This window comes from Dendrobates tinctorius, unplaced genomic scaffold, assembly GCF_039654945.1.
Source record: "Dendrobates tinctorius isolate UK_male_01 unplaced genomic scaffold, ASM3965494v1 ptg000116l, whole genome shotgun sequence".
Lineage (NCBI taxonomy): Eukaryota > Metazoa > Chordata > Amphibia > Anura > Dendrobatidae > Dendrobates > Dendrobates tinctorius.
Genome location: NW_027361784.1, coordinates 20,869,265 through 20,893,853, shown reverse-complemented (window position 1 = coordinate 20,893,853; position 24,589 = coordinate 20,869,265). Strand labels below are relative to the sequence as shown.

The window sequence follows — 24,589 nt, the reverse complement described above, 5'->3', positions numbered from 1 at the left end:
CAAATTCACAATTACAATTTATTTATGTGTATTACCTTAATTCACGGCTGCCCATATAGCCTATTGATTTCTATTTTCACACAATGCAAGAAAATTTTGCAACACACCGGCTAATGGACTGTAGGCTTCTCTAGGCTGAATGGAAATTGCCCACTTGAATCTTTTACTTTTGCATTTCTCGACAAGTATTTCCAAGGTTTCAAATATAGGTTTATTATGTCTCTTGTTATGTCCAACTTTATTATAATTGTAATTTTTTTCATATTTTTATAGACCCCCAACTTCAGCTTGATCGTTTTTTAATCCTAGGCAGAATAATCTGAGATATTCCGCCATATGCTAAATAGAGACATTAGGGACCCCTGCTATCCTGTCTACAGGGCCGGACTGGCCATCTGGCAATTATGGCAAATGCCAGAAGGGCCTGTCTGGTCGTGGGCTGCTTGGATGCTAAGTTGTTAACAGAATCATTGTGTTCTGAAGACACCCTTACTGTTAAGAATTGTGACGGAGCACAAAGTAGCTGACTCCATCACTTACCCCAACAGGCCATTGGTATCATTAGAAATATTGGTCTTGTAGTAGATCTTACTTTCCTCCATCCAGGGTAATATTAGTAGTAATATATCTCATCTGGTGCTAGGGGACGGGGACAGCATGGGCCTGTGCGATTTCAAATGCCAGGGCTGAATTTCAGCCCCAGTCCGTAGTTGCCTGTCTATGTGTGTATGGGAGACATCATAGCAGCTAGTCTCCACTCACCAGCTCAGAGACAACAGAAAATTAGAGATCGAGACTGCAGAGGGGAAATCTGGTGCAAAAATACAGAATAGAAGTCATTCAATGCTAAGAAATAGTGTTATTCTGTATGAACAGCCACAGGACAGCTTATTCTTAAAAGTCACCTGAAATCACAGATGTGTATTAAGGTGTCCATGGACTTCATTTGTTAGACACCCATACACATGCATGCTCTTTTTGGCCAAGCGAGCATGGGTTTCCAAACTAAGAATAGGCTAGTAATTTCAGATTCATGGGTGTCTTACTCTTGAAACCTCCATCCATTAGCATCCATTAAAAATGACTAAGTATGGAATGGACAAGGCAACTGTTAGGTGGATTCATAACTGGCTTAGTGATCGGACCCAAAGAGTGGTCGTAAATGGCTGCACATCCAGTTGGATGAATGTCTCAAGTGGGGTACCACAGGGCTCTGTCCTGGGCCCTGTATTGTTCAACATCTTTATCAATGATTTAGATGAAGGAATTGAGGGTAAACTGATTAAATTTGCTGATGACACAAAGCTAGGAGGGATAGCTAATACTAGAGAAGAGAGAGAGAGGATTCAAAAAGATTTAAATAAACTGGAGAAGTGGGCAGCAACTAACAGAATGGTTTTTAACAGGGAGAAATGCAAAGTACTACATCTGGGCAATAAAAATGAAAAAAGCATATATAGAATGGGAGGAATAGGGCTAAGCAACAGCACATGTGAAAAAGACTTGGGTATACTAATAGATCACAGACTGAATATGAGTCAACAGTGTGATGCAGCAGCAAAAAAGGCAAATGCAATTCTAGGATGTATTAACAGAAGCATACAGTCTAGATCACGTGAAGTCATTATTTCCCTCTACTCCTCTTTGGTCAGACCTCATCTGGAATATTGTGTCCAGTTTTGGGCACCACATTTTAAAAAAGACATCAACAAACTGGAGCAAGTTCAGAAAAGAGCGACCAGAATGGTGACCGGTCTGCAAACCCTGTCTTATGAGGAAAGGTTGCAGGATTTGGGAATGTTTAGTTTGCAAAAGAGAAGACTGAGAGGAGACTTAATAGCTGTCTACAAATATCTAAAGGGCTGTCACATTGTAGAAGGATCAACTTTATTCTCATTTGCACAAGGAAAGACTAGAAGCAATGGGATGAAACTGAATGGGAGGAGACACAGATTAGATATTAGAAAAAACTTTTTGACAGTTAGAGTGATCAATGAGTGGAACAGGCTGCCACGAGAAGTGGTGAGTTCTCCTTCAATGGAAGTCTTCAAACAGAGGCTGGACAGACATCTGTCTGGGATGATTTAGCGAATCCTGCTTTGAGCAGGGGGTTGGACCAGATGGCCCAGGAGGTCCATTCCAACTCTACGATTCTATGATTCTAGCTGAATAAAAGGGTTGTGGCGTTCTGATGATGAAGAGGTTTGAACTTGTGCTAACTCTTTCTAAGAGACAGTGAATTCAGGTCTCTGGTTGATTTACGTGATCATTGCCAGGTCAGTCTGCAGTAATAGTAGAAGGTGAATGGGTCCTTCCCAGGAGCTCGCTGCTCCCCCTTCTTACCTATTTTTTTTGTTTGCTCACTGCCCTGTAAAATTCATCCCTCGACCGCTGACTTGGTTCCCTTTAACATTTATACTTTTTAAACCTTTTTTCCTTAAACCTATTAGCAGTTGAAGTGGTCACTGACGTTTTCCCTCCCATCTGTCAGAACTGGGTTCACGATGGGCTGAAAATACACATTATGCGGTTTTACCTCCCTGCTATGACGGGCTGGCTCGTCGTTTGATGTTTTTTTTTTCATCTTGCTGTTTTTCAGTTTCACGCTGATGCCGTTTTTGTTTGAAATCCATAACTATGAACATATTTCTCTCTGCAGATTCCTCGCCGGCTTTGTGCTCAAAATAGAACTGATGTCTTTCTACCGGGAAGTCAAAAATCTTTGAATATTGAAATATAGTTCACTAATGAACCTAGCGCCACCTGAATATTCAATATTCTCACATAATGTCTGTTCTCGACACTCGGAAGTGGCCCATTTCCTTTTTATTTAAAGGGAATGTCTGCAAAAAAACTATAGTAAAGATGCCCATTTATTCCATTCCAATGTTGCATCCATAAGTTGATCTCCAACTCTTAGCAGTACTGCTGCCAGTAACCTGTAGTATTACACATGGGCAGTCAGATACTGTAGATGGTCTTCCAAGAAATACAAGGCTTAAAGGAGTATTCCCATCCCCAAGATCCTATCCCAACATGTAGTAATTATAGTAATATTAGCAAATACCTTCAATTAGAAATGTAGTATAGTTCTTCTGATTCGCTCTGTCGATTACCCCATGTGCAGGGCACTGCAGTAGCTTAGGAATCCATGGTTACGACCACTAACAACTAACTATCGCTATATGAGAACTACTTCAATGCCCTGCACATGGGGTAAGCAATATAGCCAATCAGGAGAACTATACTACATTTTTAATTGCAGGGATTTGCTAATATTATTATTATTACTAGGTGTATGCCCGATGCGAGGGCAGTAACATCACGATGGGGGCAGCTTTGTGGCACTGGGGGTGGCGGCCCACCCACTTCCGTGCAGTCACAGCCGGCAGGAAAGACGGTATTTTGCGGTCTGTGCTGGAGATGGTGTGCGGCGCCACCAGAGGGTGGCCGCACCCAATCTCCAGCACAGGCCTCAAGCCGCGGTCTTTCCTGCCAGCTGTGACTGCATGGAGGTGGGTGGGCAGGCAGTGGCTGGATCCGGCGCGTGTTGTCAGACAGTGGGTCCTGGCGGGGTCCGGCGGCGGCATCCCTCTCATTACTCCCCACTCATTATACCCCCTTTATTACACCCCTCTCATTATACCCCCTCGTTACACCCCTTTCACAGCCTCATGATCGCAGAGGCGGCCTGAATCTGAGCGGCGGCTGGGACCCAAGCAGCGGCCGGGATCCCAGAGGTGGTTGGGAATCGCAGCGGCAGTTGGGATCGCAGCGGCAGCCTGGATCTGAGCGGCAGCTGGGATTCCCAGGGGCAGTTGGGATCGCAGCTGTGGCATGGATCCAAGCGGCAGCTGGGATTCCCAGTGGCGGTTGGGATCGCAGCGGTGGCCTGGATCCGAGCGGCAGCTGGGATTCCCAGAAGCGGTTGGGATCGCAGCGGCGTTCGGGATTGCAGTTGCGTCCTGGATCCGGGCGGCATCACTTGGGTGTACAGAAATGGCAGTCGGCATACTTCCAGTGTGGTGCAGTGGATTGTGGGATTTGGGGACATCCAGACGGAAGTGGATGACAGACAATTTAAGGCAATTATATATATAGATTACACCTACTACATATTGGGATAGGATCTTGGAAATGGGAATATCCTTTTAAGTAATATAGAACAATACATTGACTTCTATGACGTCTGTTTACCCTAATAGGGAGAAATCTGTTTTGGCAATACTTTGATTACAATACTCAAGATCTAAATTTGGCTTCTACCATAAACATAAAGTATATGACTAGCACTCAATTGACCTGGTGCTGTTTTGGCCTCCAATGGAGAATAAAACACATACATGACTGCACTTTTCCGTAGAAAGAGATGTCACAAATTGGATTTTTTTTTTAATATAGGAGTCTATAGGAGATTACCAAATAAAAGGCTATACTTAGGAATAACTGGTCACACTACCACTAAGGATGCACGTATCTGTGTGTCTGATGCCTTATCCATGTACCTTTGCAATACTACCTTGGTAGGTATCCAAGTGGTTGTTCATAAGTGTTTTGCACCTGTTATGACCCCTCTTTTCATCACAGTGGCATGGCATCATGCCATTTATATTGGTATTGTGGCCAGGTCTTGGTAAGTCCAGCGTTTTTTCTGACATGCTCATTGTCCTTTTCAGTGAATTGAGTATGTGGAAGATGCACACTACCAGAGGCTTGGAGTATGTCGGAGATGTACAATGGGAAATTCTGACATATGCATCTAATGAAAGACTTAGAGACAAAATGTGAGCAGAAATTAAAGGGAACTGACACTCAATTACTGCTGCCCCAACCACTGTTAGGATGAATTAGAGCCTGGCTGCCACTTTGTTTTTTTCTAACATGCTCCAGTTGTCAGGGTCACGTGTGTCTGGACACAGCGAGTACCGCAAGGCGAACCCATGTGACGCACGTGACCCTGGATACACCGCCTCCACTGGGGCGAATTTAAATAATAAACACGTGCAGCTGGATACACCGCCTCCAACTGGCGAATTTAGACATTACACGTATATACAAGTCTGGAAACCCCGCCTCCAGTAAGTCGAATTTAAACAATAAGGGAAACCCGGGAAACATTAACAATGGTGGGCGCTGCGATAGGGAATAGGGAAGTGGAGACCTCCTGAGCTCCCCTGAGCCAGTGTCCCTGCACTCCTAACGTTCCCTATGCCGATTCCGCACCGGGCGCGCAACAGGAACCTAAAAACCCTAGCTCGTCCTGGCCTAAACCCTCACTAGGGAATTGGTCGGTGTGGAAACTAATCCCACCACTGCACTAAAACAAACATGAGGAAAGATGACAAAACAGGGGAAACACCACTTAGCTTTGCTCTGTTGCGTACGCTCCTAGCAACAGAGCCCACCAACTGTGTGCATCTTCTCCTCCACCCGGATCCATCACCATAACTGGATCCTTCACCATAGTGCAGCCTTGGAGCAGAGTCCACCACCAGTTGCAGCTGTCCAGTAACAGAGTCCCAAAGATGAGTTCAGCTCCTGCCCAAAAAGTCCAGCATGCTTGAGTCCAGCTCTCAGCAACCAAGTCCCGCATGCTGAGTGCAACTCTCTCCATAGTCGTCACTCCACCAAGCCATGCAAGCACTTCCTGCCAACACCATAAACTGTGACTCCACCACGCCATGCCAGCCCTTCTTGCAGACTACCTAGCTGCCATTCGTCTCCTCTGGCTGGGCTGCGCAGGACTCATGTTCAGCTCCTTCCTCCCCCAGGCGGCTTACTTGCCAAATGAACACACAATATCACCAACAGTGATTGAACCCACCTGGCTCCCTTTTATAGAGCCTAACACCTGATTTGTAATTGCGTGCATATTAACCCTAAAACTAAGGTGCGATACCACTCACCACCACCGGGCAACTTAGAATGAACGACACCATGTGTAATAATTCTAATGGCCACCGGGGGCAATCAACCCACTTTGGCACCTAGCCGAAGGAAAAAAGTTCACTTTGTCCATTTAAACTGTCAGATCCAGCCTGGATCATGACACCAGTGTTTCAGAGAAACCATAGTTTGAAGAGATGTGTCTAGTGGCTTCTTCCTGGAACTCTCTAGGTGATTGATAGATTGAGACCTGTCAATATTCTGGACTGGTGCTCAGAATAGCTGGCCAAGTCAGTGTCGGGCTAGTCACGACTCAGCCTATAGTCCCTGGTTGACAGTTAAAACTATAGTTCAAAACTTTGGGGCAATGAGAGAAAACGTACCTGTCATCGATCGTGAAGCAAGATTGTGACTCATGCTGTTGGTGGATTAAGAAGCATGAATAGAATGAAATTTTGTTTAAGGCCCGAGAACTGTGCTCTAAATATGAGTACGCCTAAAAGTGACAAAGTGTTACAAAAAGTGCACTAGAATGTGGTCCATCATAGCCCTCTCCAACAGGAGAATAACCGACCCCCATCCCTTTGAGCCAGAAGGCCACAGCAAGGGTCAAGGGTTCATAGCCTTCCCTAGCCAAAGCCAAGAGAGACTCAATCTTGCTACTAGCATCCTCCCGGGCTGCCACTCAAGCAGAACTAGGAACCTTTCTAAATAGTCTCACTTTTTGTTGCTTTACATATGCAATAGGAAAATTCCCAGCACTTACACATGATTTGGGTGTCATTTTTTCTCTTCGCGAGTTTATGGAGCTAAATTGGCATCATTAATGCATATGTGGCGCCCCTGAGGGTTCAGTCGCCACAGAGGTACTGCACCTCCTCCTGAGGTGTGGTACCCCACCATCCAGGTAAGGTGGGGACACCTGACCACACTCCAACACCTGCATCCCACACCACATAGTAGTGTAGCAAAGCACCTTCGGCGGCTCCCTGCTTGGAACACAAAGAGTGCTGGGAGGTGGGTGGAGCTTAGTCTGCACCAAAAGAATGGGAAGAGTTTAGGATTTAGTCAGTCTGACGGGGTCAGAAGGAGAGAGAAGATCCCCGGAGTGGGATGGACGAGGGCAGTGCTGCAGCAGGCCTCAGTGGCCTGGGTCTGCTGGCACAGGAAAGAGACATTGATGGAAAGCCTGACTATAAGAAAGATTGATTTGAACAGAACGTAAGGAGAAGAGGAGGACTGAGGATTAGGGTTAGAGGAGAACCCTTCCCAAGTTCACAGCGCAAGGTCAGGGTCCGGTCCCCGAGGTTGTATGGATACTAATGGTCCTGCGACAGACACCGGAGGAATAGAAGTTGTCACCACTTTATTCCCACACAAGACTTGGGGGCACAACAGCAACGTGAGTGAGCCGGGACTAGGTAGTAAGGAGTTCCCGAAGAAGGCTACAGCTGTCTGCCGTACAAGTAGAGTTCCTAGGAACATCTGACAGGAGGAACTCCAGTGTAACTCAGTACTGAGAGTACTTCACTATAGGCGCAAAAAGGGAGACGTTCAGAAAAGGCACATATGTTGGCGGAGTGTTGGAACGGAGGACTTCATCTTGCCTGTAGGTTGGCTGAGCTCATGACCTGGAGGACACAGCATGGATGGGGGCACCTGTATGCACAACAGACTGTGAGTAAAACTTTGGAACTACATGCCCTGGTGTCCTCCGCTTATTCCTGCGACAACCCACTCAGCACTGCTACATCTCTATGTTTAACCCTACAACGTTCTCCTCTCCTCACTACCTCTCTATCTACTCTGCCCTGGAACTACAGCCCTACCTGTGGAGGGCCACAACATCATTGCTGCACCACACCATCTGTTCCAGAGGATCCGTCTGCAGTGTCGGCTTAACATCTTCATTGCCGAACACCACAGGTGGCGTCACGAATCATTCACTCATAAACTTTATTCCATTACTTAATCCCTTTTACATGGGCGCCCAGGGCTACGGACCGCGTCACCGCTGCTGTGACATTCCCCTTTGAGAGACCGGCCCGGTACCGAGTACCCCACGGCCCTGGGAGGGCGACCCACATGCACCACAACTTTCTGCTCATGGTGAGTTCCTGATGTGCCCATGCACACCCTGGCAGCCCCACTCCACTGTCTCGTCTGCCACCTACACCTTTCACTCCAGTGCTAATAATTGAGTCCTCGCTCCCAGCCACGTCCTGTAACTTGCCCAAAGCTCCAGTTGTTTTCTGTAATCGCCTATACTCATTAATGAAGTAATGGTCCATCTTTGGGAAAACGATAACTTCCAGTATCTTCTGACTCCTACAGACCATGACATGTGAGAGGTGTTTTTTTTTCTGAAAGACTGTGAGCTGCACGGATTTGTTCTGTCACTATAAAGTAAGTGTTTCTCTTGTGGAAAACAGTTTAAAAAATTTGTCAAAATTACTCATTTTCAGTGCCTGTTATTAGAGTAATTGTGCAGGATGTCTGAATGCCAACGCTAACAACTACCACCTTATGTTTCTGGTTAGAAAGCATCGACATATTTACTAGGCATTAACAACTATTTCCTATTTAATCTCATACGAAATGTCACATTGTTTTCAAAGTATTTCATTGTTTGCTCTTTTATTTTTCAGGGCTCTGTTAAAGGAACCAAACCCGTAGCTTTTTGGACACAACACGACGTGTGCAAGTGGCTTAAGAAGCATTGTCCGAATCAATATCAGCTCTACAATGAGTCTTTCAGAGAGCACGACATAACCGGTAAGTTGATCAGTGATTAATCACAATATATTGGTCATCTCACCTATCCACATACATCTATTCATGCATTGATTTCTTGTCCAGCATAACGAGACCCCATGGATGCTGACATAAAGGTGTTAACAAGTCTTGTTAGAGTGAAAAATAACATTGAGTCACCTTGGGGGTTGCAGAGTAAAAAATGAAAAATGTTGCAATCCCTTTCTCTGCCACAAGGTAGAGATTTAACCTTCTTCATTACATGCAGACCTGTTTTTATTTAACAGCACACCACATGGTTAGGCATGGTATTGCAGGAAATAATAATAATATTGTGGAAATTGATTTATATTGATAAATAACATTTACTGATATTTGATTTGCTTTGTGCATAGAGAATCATTTGTTCCTTATAGATAAGCAAAAAGATTTGCACTGCCATGATCTGAAATTCGCTTTGCTACTCTATAGCTCCGGGATAAGGGCAGTGCGAAACTCCTTGACTGTTATTAGAATGCCAGCATCCTTTTCATCTCTCGTGATTTTTAGGCCCCAGGACATGAAAAATGCACAAAAGGCTGGCATTGAAACTCCAAAACAAAAATTGTACACCCATTTAGGGTATGTGCACACTAAGCTTTTTTTCAGATGGATCGGTTCCATAATCTGCCTAAAAGAGGGCTCAATATACATTAAAAAAAAAATGGACATATGCCCTGCAATGTAAAAGCGATTTGCATATGATCAGTCTTCTCCACTTCTTTGAACTGCTTCACATTTTTAACATGCAGCAGTTAAACAAAGCGATAGGACGATTCTTCAGGTGGTTTCTGCTTGTATGCCTTTTTTTGGTATTTTATACAAACAAGTAAAAAATACAAGAATTAAGCCAGGGTGGCAACAATGAAAAATGGGGCCTTTTTCACCTAAGTTTGAAGATCTTTCACCAAATTTTTCATGTTGAACTAAACACATGATGTAATAGCTTCTGTAGAGCAGAATAAAATTTTTGTTTTTTTTGTTTTTTTTTTTCAATTTCACCTCTCTGTTGGAGAGATATTAGCAAAGTATTTGGCACCTAATGAGTTAACTTTTTTAAGTTCGAGTGGGTGTTATGAGACTATTTTCAATGGGGGAGTGTACATCTACCCCCCCTGTATGATGCTGATGAATCATAAGCACCCCCCCAACAAAGCTTAGAGCAGGTTTCTCAGTGTGTGAGATGTATGACAGACAGTGTAATCTCCTGGTCTAACCTCATGCATAATAAGAAATCATAAATTACACTTTTCAAATAACATCCCTGTGGGCAGAGGAGCAGCACAGCTGAGTTTAGCTGTGTCACATGACAAACCCTTCTATTAGCTCTCTTCCTCTCCAAGCCATGAAAGTTCTGCTGTACTGCTCCTCTCCCACACTGTTTATCCAGAGATGTGTGAATATCACACTTGGTGTTAGACTTACCAGGCGAGATGAATTCTCAAAGCTCAAGGACCAGTTGGGCACACTGGTCACGGTTGTTGGTGCAGCAACTAGATGGAGCTTGTGGAACACGGTCAGCTGAAGCACAGGGAACTGCAGGTAGAGAGGTGGAATACTGGCAAGCTGGTGGGAAATGTCCAGGAGACCAAAGGAAGGTGGGATGATGGAAACCAGTGGCATGCGGGAGATGTCCAGGAGACCACAGGCAAGCATGCAGGATGCTGGCAACCGCTGGAATGTAAGAGACATCCAGGAAACCACACACTTTGATTGCTAATATCTCCACAACAAAGAGACGAAATTAGCCAACAAAAAAACAAAACAAAAGTTTTACTCCTTTCTGCAACCATTATTACATCACGTGTCCAGTTCAATATGAAAAAATTGTTAAAAGGTCCTCTTTAAAGGACTTTGTGTAGACATACCCTTAAGATGAAAAATAATAAAAAAGCATAACTGGAAAAGTTACCATGGGGTATGGACAGTAATGCTGACTACGTTAGTACATTACCATTCAATTGTATCCCAACAATATTTTTCTTGATTACTTCTTAGAATTTTTGTTGTTATATGTATTTATTACTGATTGAGTGCAGCAGTCATTGCACATGCGCTCTGTAGGTTCATCAGTCCCATAGACTTGTACATGCGCAAGAGCTGCTCCATTCAAATAAGGAACCCCTGTGCTTCTCATTAGTGAGGGGCCCCAGTGATCAGACCTCATATAATCTCACATTTATTTTGGAATTAATTTATTAAAAAAATATTATTGGAAAGTACAAAATAACTATAGTTTCACATTAAATATTAGTAGCACATCTAGAGTAATTAACAAAGAGTAGATGGCTGACACTTTTTACTTTTGGACATTTAAAGAGAACAAATTTTGAGGCTCCAAAAGTTGCAAATAAAAGCGTTGTACGTTTTTTGGCTTTAATATTCTCAGGAATCTTCCTCTGTTGGCAGGCTACTGCTTCTAAACCCAGAATATTCTCTCGCCTTTGTACAGCTCCGCATCTGACCTTGACTGTGACACTTTTGAATTATTGTTTTATTATTTTTTTAATAGCGGTAGTCACCTCTGCAGCACGTTATGGGCAAAACATATCGTCTCTGGAAGACACAGTAACTTATTTTTCCAGCATAATTCTAAAAAGATGCAACGCAAAAGTGAAATATAAAATAGTGTACAAACCAGAGGAAGTAAAAGAAAGGAAAGTGTGCATGTAAGTTTCTCACATCACATGTAAAGTTAGGGACTGATTTTTTTTTTTAATACATATACTGTGTTTTACTTGCTTTTTAGCTAACATTTGATATTCCTTTTATATCCTGCAAATAAAACATTGTTCTAGCATAACACATAGGTTGTATTCCCAGCTTTATGTGCGTGCAATTTGTTACCACCTTTTCAGTTAGCCATTAAAAGGTATCAACCACTGAGGACTCTCAATTCCAAATATTGTTCCAGCTTTATGTGTTTATTCTTCTGATTACCATATTATCGTTTTTATTTTATTTTATTTTTTTTTGCATTTTTTATTTATTTAGGTGACAGGTGACAGACAACAGTGTGATGCAATTCTTTTCAATAAACCCCAGTGCTATCTAGCATGAGGACTCATGCATACTTATCAACCGCCCCCCGATCGAGCAGGACACTACATTCCTTGATTTGGGAAGCTGTCCTGCTGTCCGGGGAAGTTGGGGGTATGTTCCAATATCAATTTATATCTGCATATTCAGGACGCAGATACGACTAAATACAATTGTGGAGGATTGAGCTGTCTACTCCCTGCTCCACCATTCAGCCTATTTGTGATGGCACAGCAAGTTAGTCACACCTGCTGAATGGAGCAACACACAACGCAGAGAAGCTCATCATAGGAACAGGACTAGGTCTTCCTATTCTAAGTGGGGAGGATGGCATTGGGCACTTAATATGGGAGGGCACTGTGAAGGCATTATACAGTATGGGGGCATCTTACTGCGTGAAGGGCAATGTGGAGGAATCATACTGAGAGGTGAATGCACTGTGGGGGTAACATACTGTGTGGGGGCACTGTAAGGGCATTTGTGAGTGGGGCAATGTGAGGGCATCATGTTGAGGGGAATGCACTGTGGGAGCATCATACTTCATTGGGCACACTAAGGGGAAATCTTACTGTGTGGGGAGCATTATGAGACTTCTTACAGTGTGTGTGAGGCAAAGTGGGGGAATCATACTGAGAGGGAAATGCACTATGGGGTCATCATACTGTTTGGAGTTGGAGTGCACTATGGGGGCATTATGAGTCATTATGAGGCATCTTACCATGTATGTGGCAATGTGGAGGAGTCATACTGAGAGGGGAATTCACTACGGGGGCATCATACTGTTTGGGATGCACTATGGTGCCATCATACAGTGTGTGTGGGGGGCATTATGAGGCATCTTACTGTCTGTGAGGCAATGTGTGGGGAATAATACTGAAAGGGGAATGCACAATGGGGGCATCATACTGTTTGGGGTGCACTATGGGGCCATCATACTGTGTTGGTGCATTATGAGGCATCTTACTGTGTGTGTGGCAATGTGGAGGAGTCATGCTGAGAGGGGAATGCACTATAGGTTGTGGTGAGCGAGTATACTCGTTGCTCGGGTTTCCCCAAGCATACTCGGGTGATCTCCTATTATTTGGATGTGCTCTGGGATTTAGTTTCTGTCGCTGTAGCGGCATGATTTGCCTGTTTGTTAGGAAATCCCCAAATGTATTCAGGCTGTGGGGGCTTCATACTGTGTAGGGTGCACTGTGGGGGCATCATACTTTGCCCATTGGAGTCATCTTATTGTGTGTGTGTGGGGGCACTGTTGGTGGATCATAATGTGTGGAGGGGTCATCATGGTATGTCATACTACATTGGGAAATTTCATCCTGCTGTGGGGGTATCAAAGGGATATTTTAGTGTGTGGGGGCACTTAATAACTTTACTAGGGAAACTATTTTTGTGAAACACGAAAAAAATTGGGCAGGTTAGGAGTGTGACTTAATGTTTAGAAAAGAAATGTCTTTCTTTCCCGTCTTTAATAATCGTGGGGTATAACAGACGGGGCCAGAAGGTGCATCAGCTTCCTGTGCCTACGACGGCTCGATAGATTTTGACCTTTCAGGCTTGTGATCACCTAAACACCTAATTCTACAGCAGTTTTCCCCAGACATTATATGGCCCCCGTTGTAGATAACTTTACATATGGATTGAGCCTTTAACTTGCAGAGGTATAGTGGCTGAAATGCACCACTAATTACTTTTAGCACAGAATCTGTAAAAAAAGAAAACAAAAGAACAAGCACAAATATAACAACTGTATTCGTCAATTTAAAATAAAAAATATATACAGAGGTGTAATGTGGAGCCATAGAAAGTGCCCACTCTTATCCATTCATTAAGCTGCAATAACAGACACAGGCCAAAGACAAAAGTGGAGCTGTGCATAAAAAAGATAGTGCAAAGCCCCCGTCACACAGAGATGCACCAGTGATCCCAACAGCGATATGACCTGGTCAGGATCGCTGGTGCCTTCCTACATGATCTCTGGTGAGCTGTCAAACAGGCAGCTTCACCAGCGATCAGGACCAGCGACGACGCGGGTAACAAGCGGGCACTTCGCTTAGAAACCCGCTGTGTACCTTGGTTAACAGCGTGCTGACGCTGGAAGCTGGTATCCAATGTAAACAGCGGGTTTCTAAGAGCCGTGCGGCGCTGTTTACATTGGTTACCAGCGCCCAGCTCGCTGATCGTTGCTCTCCCGCTGATGCGCGATCAAAAAAATGTCCTGGACATTAAAGCACGATCAGCCATACCCGGCAGGGGGGCCGGTCGCTGATACCTGTCACACACAGCGATATCGCTGGTGAGATCGCTGTTGCGTCACAAAACTTGTGACTCAGCAGCGATCTCGCTAGCGATCTCGCTGTGTGTGATGGGGGCTTAAGACAGTGGACACATGCAAAATATGTCATTAGGCATACTTTATTCTGCAAGCATGCTCTGTTAATAAAAAAATAACAAAAGCCTTATGTACCATATGCTGACTTTCATGTATTGTTTTTACTAAGAAGGGGACATCTATAAAATTAAAAAATAAAAAATACATTTGGAAAAGGCCTTTACCCCCTTTGTGATGGAGCCAATTTGCAGCTTAATGACCATTTTTACAATTCTGACCACTGTCACTTTATGAGGTTATAACTCTGGAACGCTTCCATGGATTCCGGTGATTCTGAGATTGTTTTTTCGTAACATATTTTGCTTCATGTTAGTTGTAAAATTTATTCGATATGACTTGCGTTTATTTATGAAAAAAAACGGAAATATGGCGAAAATTTCACAGAAGTTTATAACATAGAGCCGTGAAAATAAAAAAATCATATTTTTTCCACAAAAATGATCTTTTCACCCCAAAATTTTTATTTTCACAAGGGTAACAGGAGACATTAGACCCCCAAAGTTGTTGAGCAATTTGTCCTGAGTATGCTGATGCCCCATATGTTAGGGTAAACCACTGCTTGGGCACACGTCGGGGCTCGGAAGGGAGGGAGCAACGTTTGGCTTTTTGAACTCGAAATTGGCTGGAATCAATGGTTGTGCCATGACACGTTTGGAGACCCCCTGATGTGCCTAAATAGTGGAAACCCCTCAATTCTAACTCCAACCCTAACCCCAACACACCCCTACTCCCAACCCCAGCCATAACTCTAACCACAAACCTAATGCCAACATACCCCTAACCATAACCCTAACCACAACCCTAACCAAATCTTAACCCCAACACACCCCTAACCCTAATCCCTAACCACAACCCTAACCCTAATCCCAACCCTAACCACAACCCTAACCCTAATCCCAACCATAACCATAACCCTTACCACAACACACCCCTAACCCTAATCTCTAACCACAACCCTAACCCTAATCCCAACCCTAAACACAACCCTAACCCTAATCCCAACCATAACCATAACCCTAACCACAAACCTAACCCCAACACACCCCTGTCCCTAATCCCTAATCACAATCCTAATCCTAATTCCAACCCTAACCCTAATTCCAACCCTAACCCTAATTCCAACCCTGACCCTAACTTTAGACTAACTCTAACCCTAATGGGAAAATGAAAATAAATATGTATTTTTTTCATTATTTTCCCTAACTATGGGGGTGATAAAGGGGGGGGTTATTTACTATTTTATTATTTTGATCACTGTGATAGGGTCAATCAGAGTGACCAGAATGAACCAATAGGAAAAAAGGAAAAATGGGGGGATCGGAGAACCTATTTCTCTGTCCTCTGATGTGCGATCACATCAGGGGAGAGAGACATTAAATGGCACATCTGACTTTTTTATTTTGCGGTCGCCATTATACGGTTAATAACGGCGATCGCAAAACCGGAGTCTGTAAAAACCGACCCAAATCATGTTCTCTGGGGTCTCGGCTACCCCCAGCAGCCGAGACCCTGGAGAAAATCCGACACTGGGGGGGGCGCTATACATTTTTTCCCCTGTCGGCGCTGTGGTTTAAGTACCCTTAACTACAGCCGTTAAAAGGCGTATCGGCGGTCGTTAAGTGGTTAACTGGCTAAGCTGCAGTACCAGACAAGGCCCCTAGGAGTGACTCTTCAGTCTTATACTACGGACCGTGGTGGAAAATAGGATAGTAGGAATTAAGCTTTAAAAGGGTGGTCCCATAAACCACCGCAGATGATAAATGTGTGATCGCGAAGGACCCCATGCTCACTGAGAACAGGAGTTAAAAGTCCCGTATGTGAATGGAGCAGAAGTGAGCATGTGGGACCATCACTCCCGTAGACAGTGAATAATATAGTTGGTCGAACATGCTCAGTATTGCTTCATTCACACAGGGGGCTTTAGGAGCCCCGTTCTCATGATGGATAGGGATCCCAGCAGGCCGACCACTAGAGATGATACATTTATCTTATATCCCATGGATAGGCCATATATGTTGTTTTAGACAACTCTCTTAGTTGATGTGTACTGCAGTTTCCGGAGTTTACGGCACGGCTACTAATGGTGTCTTCATTTGTATACGGCTTAGTGACTTTTCTACATTTCCTTTCTATTTTGGAGTATTTTAACTGTAAGAATTATTTTCTCCAGATGAGAAACCCATTTTCCCCAGCCAGTGAATGTTCTGGCTGAAGCATATTTCTTGCAGCTATTATTGTTATAGCTTATTTTTCGGTCTTGAAACCACCCTTCATTATGAACCTTCTGTGTTTTGTCCTTGTATTTTTAGCTAAATCTCTTCTACTGAATAAAATGTTCTCTGTTACACGAAATGTTCTCATTTATCATTTTATTGCATTGTGTGCTGAGCAATTATTTCACGAGTCAAAATGTATCGGAATATTATATCACCAAAATACAATACAGCAGTACCATCAGATAGGTGAAATGCCCACGAAACTTGACAGTCTATTAAAAGGGATCATGGTTATCTTCATGGTTTCACAGTTTTTAAAGTTGAAGGTAGACATAAGTTCTTCGAGTTCAACCTATATCCAGGTGACCAGGGGAAGGCAAAAACCTTAAGAGGCTAATTGCCTCATATTAGGGAAAAAATTCCTTCCCGAAGCCACAGATGGCATTCACATTAGTTCTTTGGATCAGCGCCCCATTACAGATTCTAGTCCCCATAACCTATAATATATTTATCAACAAAGACTTTCAGTCCTCTTGAAAGTTCTTTAGTGACTCAGCCATTATAAGCATGTGACAGTTCCATAATCTCACTGCTCTTACAGTAAAGACTCCATAGTCTCACTGCTCTAAAGGCCCCGTCACACACAGCGATCTCGCTAGCGAGATCGCTGATTTTGTGACGCATCAGCGATCTCACCAGCGAGATCGCTGTGTGTGACGGGGATCAGCGACCGGCCCCCCTGCCGGTTATCGCTGATCGTGCTCCATTAGCCTGGACTGTTTTTCGGTCGCTGGTCTCCCGCTGCCCAGCGCGCATCGCTGCGTGTGGCAGCGAGAGACCAGCGATCAGTGACGCTGGTTTCCAAGGTAAACGTCTGGTATCCAGGAGTCACGCGGCTCCTGGATACCCGACGTTTACATTAGTAACCAGCGTCCAGCGTCGCTGGTCCTGATCGCTGGGGCTGTCTTGTGACAGCTCACCAGCGATCAGCATAACGATGTCCCAGCGATCCCATCATGTCGGATCGTTGGTGGGATCGCTGGGACATCGTTATGTGTAACGGGGGCTTTACAGTAAAGAATATCCATCTGTGAATATGATTAAACCTTCTTTTCTCTAGACGTAGAGGATGCCCCCTTGTTACCATCACAGGCCTAGGTATAAAGAGATCATTAGAAAGTTTTTTGTGTACTATCTCTTTGTATATTTGTACATACAGTCATGGCCAAAAGTATTGACACCCCTGCAATTCTGTCAGATAATACTCAGTTTCTTCCTGAAAATGATTGCAAACACAAATTCTTTGGTATTATTATCTTCAATTAATTTGTCTTAAATGAAAAAACACAAAAGAGAATGAAGCAAAAAGCAAAACATTGATCATTTCACACAAAACTCCAAAAATGGGCCGGACAAAAGTATTGGCACCCTCAGCCTAATACTTGGTTGCACAACCTTTAGCCAAAATAACTGCGACCAACCGCTTCCGGTAACCATCAATGAGTTTCTTACAATGCTCTGCTGGAATTTTAGACCATTCTTCTTTGGCAAACTACTCCAGGTCCCTGATATTTGAAGGGTGCCTTCTCCAAACTGCCATTTTTAGATCTCTCCACAGGTGTTCTATGGGATTCAGGTCTGGACTCATTGCTGGCCACCTTAGAAGTCTCCAGTGCTTTCTCTCAAACCATTTTCTAGTGCTTTTTGAAGTGTGTTTTGGGTTATTGTCCTGCTGGAAGACCCATGACCTCTGAGGTAGACCCAGCTTTCTCACACTGGGCCCTAAATTATGCTGCAAAATTTGTTGGTAGTCTTCTGACTTCATAATGCCATGCACACGGTCAAGCAGTCCAGTGCCAGAGGCAGCAAAGCAACCCCAAAACATCAGGGAACCTCCGCCATGTTTGACTGTAGGGACCGTGTACTTTTCTTTGAATGCCTCTTTTTTCTCCTGTAAACTCTATGTTGATGCTTTTGCCCTAAAAGCTCTACTTTTGTCTCATCTGACCAGAGAACATTCTTCCAAAATGTTTTAGGCTTTTTCAGGTAAGTTTTGGCAAACTCCAGCCTGGCTTTTTTATGTCTCGGGGTAAGAAGTGAAGTCTTCCTGGGTCTCCTACCATACAGTCCCTTTTCATTCAGATGCTGACGGATAGTACGGGTTGACACCATTGTACTCTCGGACTGCAGGGCAGCTTGAACTTGTGTGGATGTTAGTGGAGGTTCTTTATCCAACATCCGCACAATCTTGTGTTGAAATCTCTTGTCAATTTTTCTTTTCCGTCCACATCTAGGGAGGTTAGCCACAGTGCCATGGGCTTTAAACTTCTTGATGACACTGCGCACGGTAGACACAGGAACATTCTGGTCTTTGGAGATGGACTTGTAGCCTTGAGATTGCTCATGCTTCCTCACAATTTGGTTTCTCAAGTCCTCAGACAGTTCTTTGGTCTTCTTTCTTTTCTCCATGCTCAATGTGGTACACACAAGGACACAGGACAGAGGTTGAGTCAACTTTAATCCATGTCAACTGGCTGCAAGTGTGATTTAGTTATTGCCAACACCTGTTAGGTGCCACAGGTAAGTTATAGGTGCTGTTAATTACACAAATTAGAGAAGCATCACATGATTTTTCAAACAGTGCCAATACTTTTGTCCACCCTCTTTGTTATGTTTGGTGTGGAATTATGTCCAATTTGGCTTTAGGACAATTCTTTTTGTGTTTTTTCATTTAAGACAAATTAAATGAAGATAATAATACCAAAGGATTTGTGTTTGCAATCATTTTCAGGAAGAAACTGAGTATTATCTGACAGAATTGCAGGGGTGTCAATACATTTGGCCATGACTGTAGTAATAAGTCTTTGTTTGTTTTTTTCCAAACTGAATGACCCCCAATTTTGATTACCAGTCTTGGTGCAGTTCACACATTCCCTTGATAACCTTGGTCGCTTTTCTTTCGTTCAGCTAGGTCTTTATTTTACATTGAAGCCCAAAATTGTACACAATGCGGACATACCTTATCACCTTCCTACAGGAAGGAAGTGGGACCACTTTTCTCTGAATTGGTGAAGTCCCAGATGTCAAACCCCCACCAATCCAGAGAACAGTCATCCCAGAAGACCCAGTATTCCGCTAAGGAATAAATGTTGTAAAACAGATACTTGGCTTGAAAAGTGTTGTCTCTTGTGTCCCATGAAGACTGTCCCATTTGGATTGGAAACCATCTTCTAAAACATAGATGATCAACTGGTATTGCTGGGAGTATCTGCTTCTGGGAAAATGCTGCAATGCATTTTCGGGTTGGGTCTACCAGAGCAAGAGCTACTCTGGACAGGTCTACTATCTATACATTAGATACCTCTCAGTTGAAAGCTCGCTCAGCCAACAGCCATCTTTCCTGATGTCCCTACACATATACCTTCTTGGTTTCATGTGATCTGTATGTGAAGAAGAAAGTCACCTACTGACCATGGCTTATCTCACCTAAAGATACAAGAATCTGACATGCTTGAATCCAATTGCAAAATTATTTAATATTTATTGAGCAATGTCAATGAGCAACCATTGGGCTACCAAAAACGATATGCTAGAAGATGGGATCTAAGGGGTAACGTTTCTCCTTGTGGAGAGTGACATGCTAGTGTGAGGAGGCTTATAAGACCTGCAAGGCTTCTCTAGGGAAGAAGGCAATTTTCACTTGAGGCGAGATGTCATATCACTTTACCAGCTTCAGTGCCACACCGTTCGAAGTTGAGTCCTCCGACATAGATTCCATTTCCTAGTTATTCACCACTATTGTTCATCAAGACCCCTTTAATGCTTTCTGAATTTGCAATTTGGACCTTCCTGTGTTGCCTTTTCTATTATTACCTTAATATTTTATTACACATTTCAATTCATTCAAATTAAAAAAGAAAAAAAAAAAAAAAAGTTCATTCTTTGTCCAAAACGATTTTTTTGTTGTTAGAGATGAGCGAAACAATTTGTAACTATTCAATTTAGTTCTGAAATTCACCTAAGATTTGAATTAGAAAGAATCAGATTTTTTGGGATTTGAATCATATGAGTCCTGCAAAATGGTCGCCAAAAAAAGGTAAAAAAAGGTCATACTCACCTGTCCTAGACCCAACCCTAACTTGTCGGGTCGCCGAATGTCTGCACACTTTGGATTGGTCTTACATCAATGTCTTCAGGCACTGACCTGGCCTCATGTTGATATGTGGGGGTCGATGCAAGTCAATAGTGTGCGTCGCCCCATGTACCAGAAGATCTGGACTGAAGAGTAAAGACAGATTCGAAAGCTAGGAGCAGGTGAAGGGTGCGCCCAGGACACGTGAGCACAATATTTAGTATTTTTTTAATCTCTTTGCGTATCTCCTTTTATTATGATTGGTGTCTGGAGAGACGTTGGAGTATAATAAACATTTTTGGGGGGCAGATTCCATTTGTGGAATTCTTTTCATTTGGATTGAATTGACTTTGCCAGCTGAGTCCAGCAAAACTAACTTAGGAAGATTCGCTCATCTCTCGTTCTCTGTATACATATTTTGGGTATCATCAGACTTTCTCTGTGCTTTGGCAAAAAAAAAATCACAAACCATCCAACAAGAAGAACGGCCAACAATTCATGGACTCTAACTCACGGCAGGTTTGAGCTGTATGGCTTTGAACCCAGACACTTGCTAAATAAATCAGCCTCTCTGGGGTATGGCCATTATGTATTATTTCAACTGGAGACTTAGACATTTACCTTTATTTTATGGCCACAGATGGTCACTGTGATATAGGAAGCAGTTACAATAGGTTTGGCCTTCTAGCTTCTAATCTAGAAGAAATATTGCCAATATATCTACGTGGGATTCTCTACTGCATCGTATTTTATGTACTGTCTGCCCTCGGGTTCACCTGTCCAATGTTACTGCTACTACACCGGATGCCATGGGAGTTCTGCCATACATGGATGGATATAGTCCCTCTCGCGTAGCACAATTCTCTGCCTCTGTATCTGGTGTTTATATTACCTAATATTCCCTCCTAAATCTAAAAAAATATATATTATAAATAATTGTCAGGGAAAGGGACAACATGGGGCAGTGAATGATTGGGAAGAGGGTGGAAGGATGAATTAAATTATTTATTGCCCATCTGTCACCTATAATATTGGATGTGGGTGGGTGCAGGGTGCCTTTTTAGGTAGTCTCATCTGATATCTAGGATATGCTGTCACTGTAGGAATGTGTGCCGACCGGTGGTGGCCCCTTTTCCGCCGCGAACAGACTTGAGACAGAGTCAAAGGTGCGTCCAACAGGTCCTTTTTTATTGGCCATCCTCTCAACGACCACAGCAACTCACAGCAGCTGCTTGACACCTTCCGCACACAGGCCCGGCTACCTTCGCTTGCCTCCTCTCCTCAATGACGTCCCTTGCGGCTCTTTCATTGTGGCTGCCCTAGGCCTACCACCACAGCGCTTCGCCTGCCCGAGTCCGTCCGTCTTGTGGTACCCCCAGGCTCTCTCTGTCTACGGCTTCTCCTGTCAGGGCCACCGTCTCTCTCACCAGTCCTTCCTGGAGATTCTTCTGTTTCTCCCTTCAGTCTTCTCTCCTGAGCTCCTCTCCCTGGACTGACTGTCTCTAGAACTCTGTCTTCCCTTTATCCCCCTCCCTAGGGATTCCCCCTAGAGTCCTTGTAACCCCGCCCCCCATGACTGTGCGGTTTCGTAGCCCTAAGCTGATGTTCAGTCCTTTGCTCACAACTCTCTACTCCCATCTTGTGGCCAAACTGCAGCACTACACCTTCCTTCGTTTCTGCTGTCGTTGTCCCGCATATTGTACTTTAACCCTTCCAGCTGCAGACAGGTCCGTATGTCAGTCCACTTCCCCTACATCACTGTACAATTGGTGGGGGTCTCACCTTTGGAAGCCCAGCTGTGAAGTTGGCCCCGGTTACTTTAAAATGGTTGGGATGGGAGAAATTAATGATGTGCTTCTGGAAGGTGCGTGAACCTCGGAATTTAACTGGTTAACAACCTGTTAAAGACGCTTGATGGCTGACTAAATCAGTGCGGGGTAAAAGATGGGAGGTTGCAAAGGCAGGGACATGACATTTGATATAAGCATATGTCAAAGGTCTTGATGTGGTTAAAGGGTTATTCCCACCATTGAACGGTATCACCTATACATGCTGTAGAAAAGCAGGAGGTAAAGTCCTGGATGGATGGTATGTGTGACAGAGGTGGCTGACCTTGGTTATGTAGGTTCCGGAAAAAAAGTTATCCGGTAACAGTAAGTTACTGAGAGAAATTTTAGTGGACAGGATTTTGCATCCTGGATTTATGAGCGACCAAAAAAGCTTGGATGGGAAAGGTCGCTCCTGTACATTCCAGTCTGGGGCTTGCAGGTCCTAAATAAGGGAACTGCGTTGGGTCAGGTGTGGTTTGTAGTATCGGAGAGGAAAAGATCCTTAATGGTGGACAAACTGTGCCTGAGGATGAGCATTGCCCGTACTGCTATGTGAGTGAGACCATGCTACATCTTTGTGCCAAGCATCTGACTGCTTGGAGTCCTCCTGAAAACAGGGTCCTGAATTGCCCTATTGTCTAGGACACTGAGATAGCAGAGCACAGAACTATGTTTTTTCCATTAGTCCCACAATGAATGGAAAAGCGAAAACTCAATTTTGGTAATAATATCCCTCAACCTAGGAAAATGGAGTGATGTATTGCAAATTGCAATCTGAAGACAGAGAAAAGTGACTCTGATACCATATATACATCAAACCAAATGTCCTATCCTTGTTCCCCGAACATCAAACATTGGGGGACCTTTTTGTGGCCCAAGAAATTGCTACTGGGAAGAAGGCAACACGATATTTTAGCCAAGGGTTTCTACTACCCTTGATCGGTGACATTACAAATCCAGTCCTCCCCCAACAAAACCACATCTATAACAGATTTTCCCTCCCCACCCGAATCTATTGGTGTTCTAAGATAAGAATGGAGTGTTCTCCGAGCCAGCAGTTCATTTGCATGTGTAATCAATGAAATTAAAGGACCTTAATAAACAGCCTGTTACATTGTCACAATGCATTACTGATCCGGAATTCTGTTTTCTTTGCCGCTCGTTGCTATGATATTATTTCTTCTGAGGTCTAAATGCCCCATGTCGTAAGATTTGTCATCACCTCCTGGATCTAACATTATATAATGTGACAAATTGTTTTACGATGGCTGATATGTACCAGTTACTCCTTTGAGCACTAGTTAGATATACGGCTTTTACATGTCACATACAATGACAGCGTGACTCAATACTCGAGGGCTGTCGCTGGCAGCTGACATCTACTGGGTTTTCTGTCCCTTTCATTTATCGTTATCTCCCGCTGTCAGCGGCTTTTATTTGTTTTCAGGATGATATGGTAATAATATTCAAGTGCGCAAGATATAAAAAATGAATTTAGAAATATTCTGTGTTTTTTTTATTTTATATTTATTGCTTGTGTTTCGGTCTAAATAACGTGCGGGATAATAAGTTGCCTCAAATTTTACATTTAAGAAAAGATGAGATCGTTCATCATCGTAAAACTATTAGCACAACGCTATTACAGTTGTGAGACTAGGGCTGCCATTGTGGTATCTAGAATTGTCATTGCATCTCAGATCTCATATGGAAAGAGGTAAAGTCACATTTATTTATTTTCTTATTTTACTCATTTATATAGCACCATTAATTCCACAGCACTTTACAGGCATTATCGGCGTTGTCCCCGATGGGGCTCACAATCTAAATTCCCTATCAGTATGTCTAGAGCTTCACCGGTGGCCACTGGAATCCTCTTCCACTCCTCCATGACAACATCACGGAGCTGGAAGATGTTGGAGACATTGCGCTCCTCCACCTACCATTTGAGGATGCCTTAGAGATGCTCAATAGGGTTTAGGTCTAGAGACATGCTTGGCCAGTTGAGCATCTTCACCCTCAGTTTCTTTAGCAAGGCAGTGGTCATCTTTGAGGTGTGTTTGGGGTCGTTATCATGTTGGAATACTGTCCTGTGGGTCAGTTTCCAGCTGGCAGCACTCATGCAGTCCCAAACCATGACACTCTCACCACTATGCTTGACTGTAGGCAGGACACACTTGTCTTTGTACTACTCACCTGCTTGCTGCCACACAGGCTTGACACCATCTGAACCAAATAAGTTTATCTTAGCCTCGTCAGACCACAGCACATGGTTCCAATAATCTATGTCCTTAGTCTGCTTGTC

At 43.7% G+C, this 24,589-nt stretch overlaps 1 protein-coding gene across 1 annotated transcript in view; it reads left to right on the top strand.

The window, feature by feature from the left end:
• SAMD12 (sterile alpha motif domain containing 12) overlaps positions 1-24,589 on the top strand; it is a 701,452-nt gene that overhangs the window by 235,026 nt on the left and 441,837 nt on the right. The window contains exon 3 of the mRNA XM_073590234.1: positions 8,535-8,661. Within this exon, the coding sequence (XP_073446335.1) occupies positions 8,535-8,661 (127 nt within the window). The remainder of the gene's footprint in view (positions 1-8,534; positions 8,662-24,589) is intronic.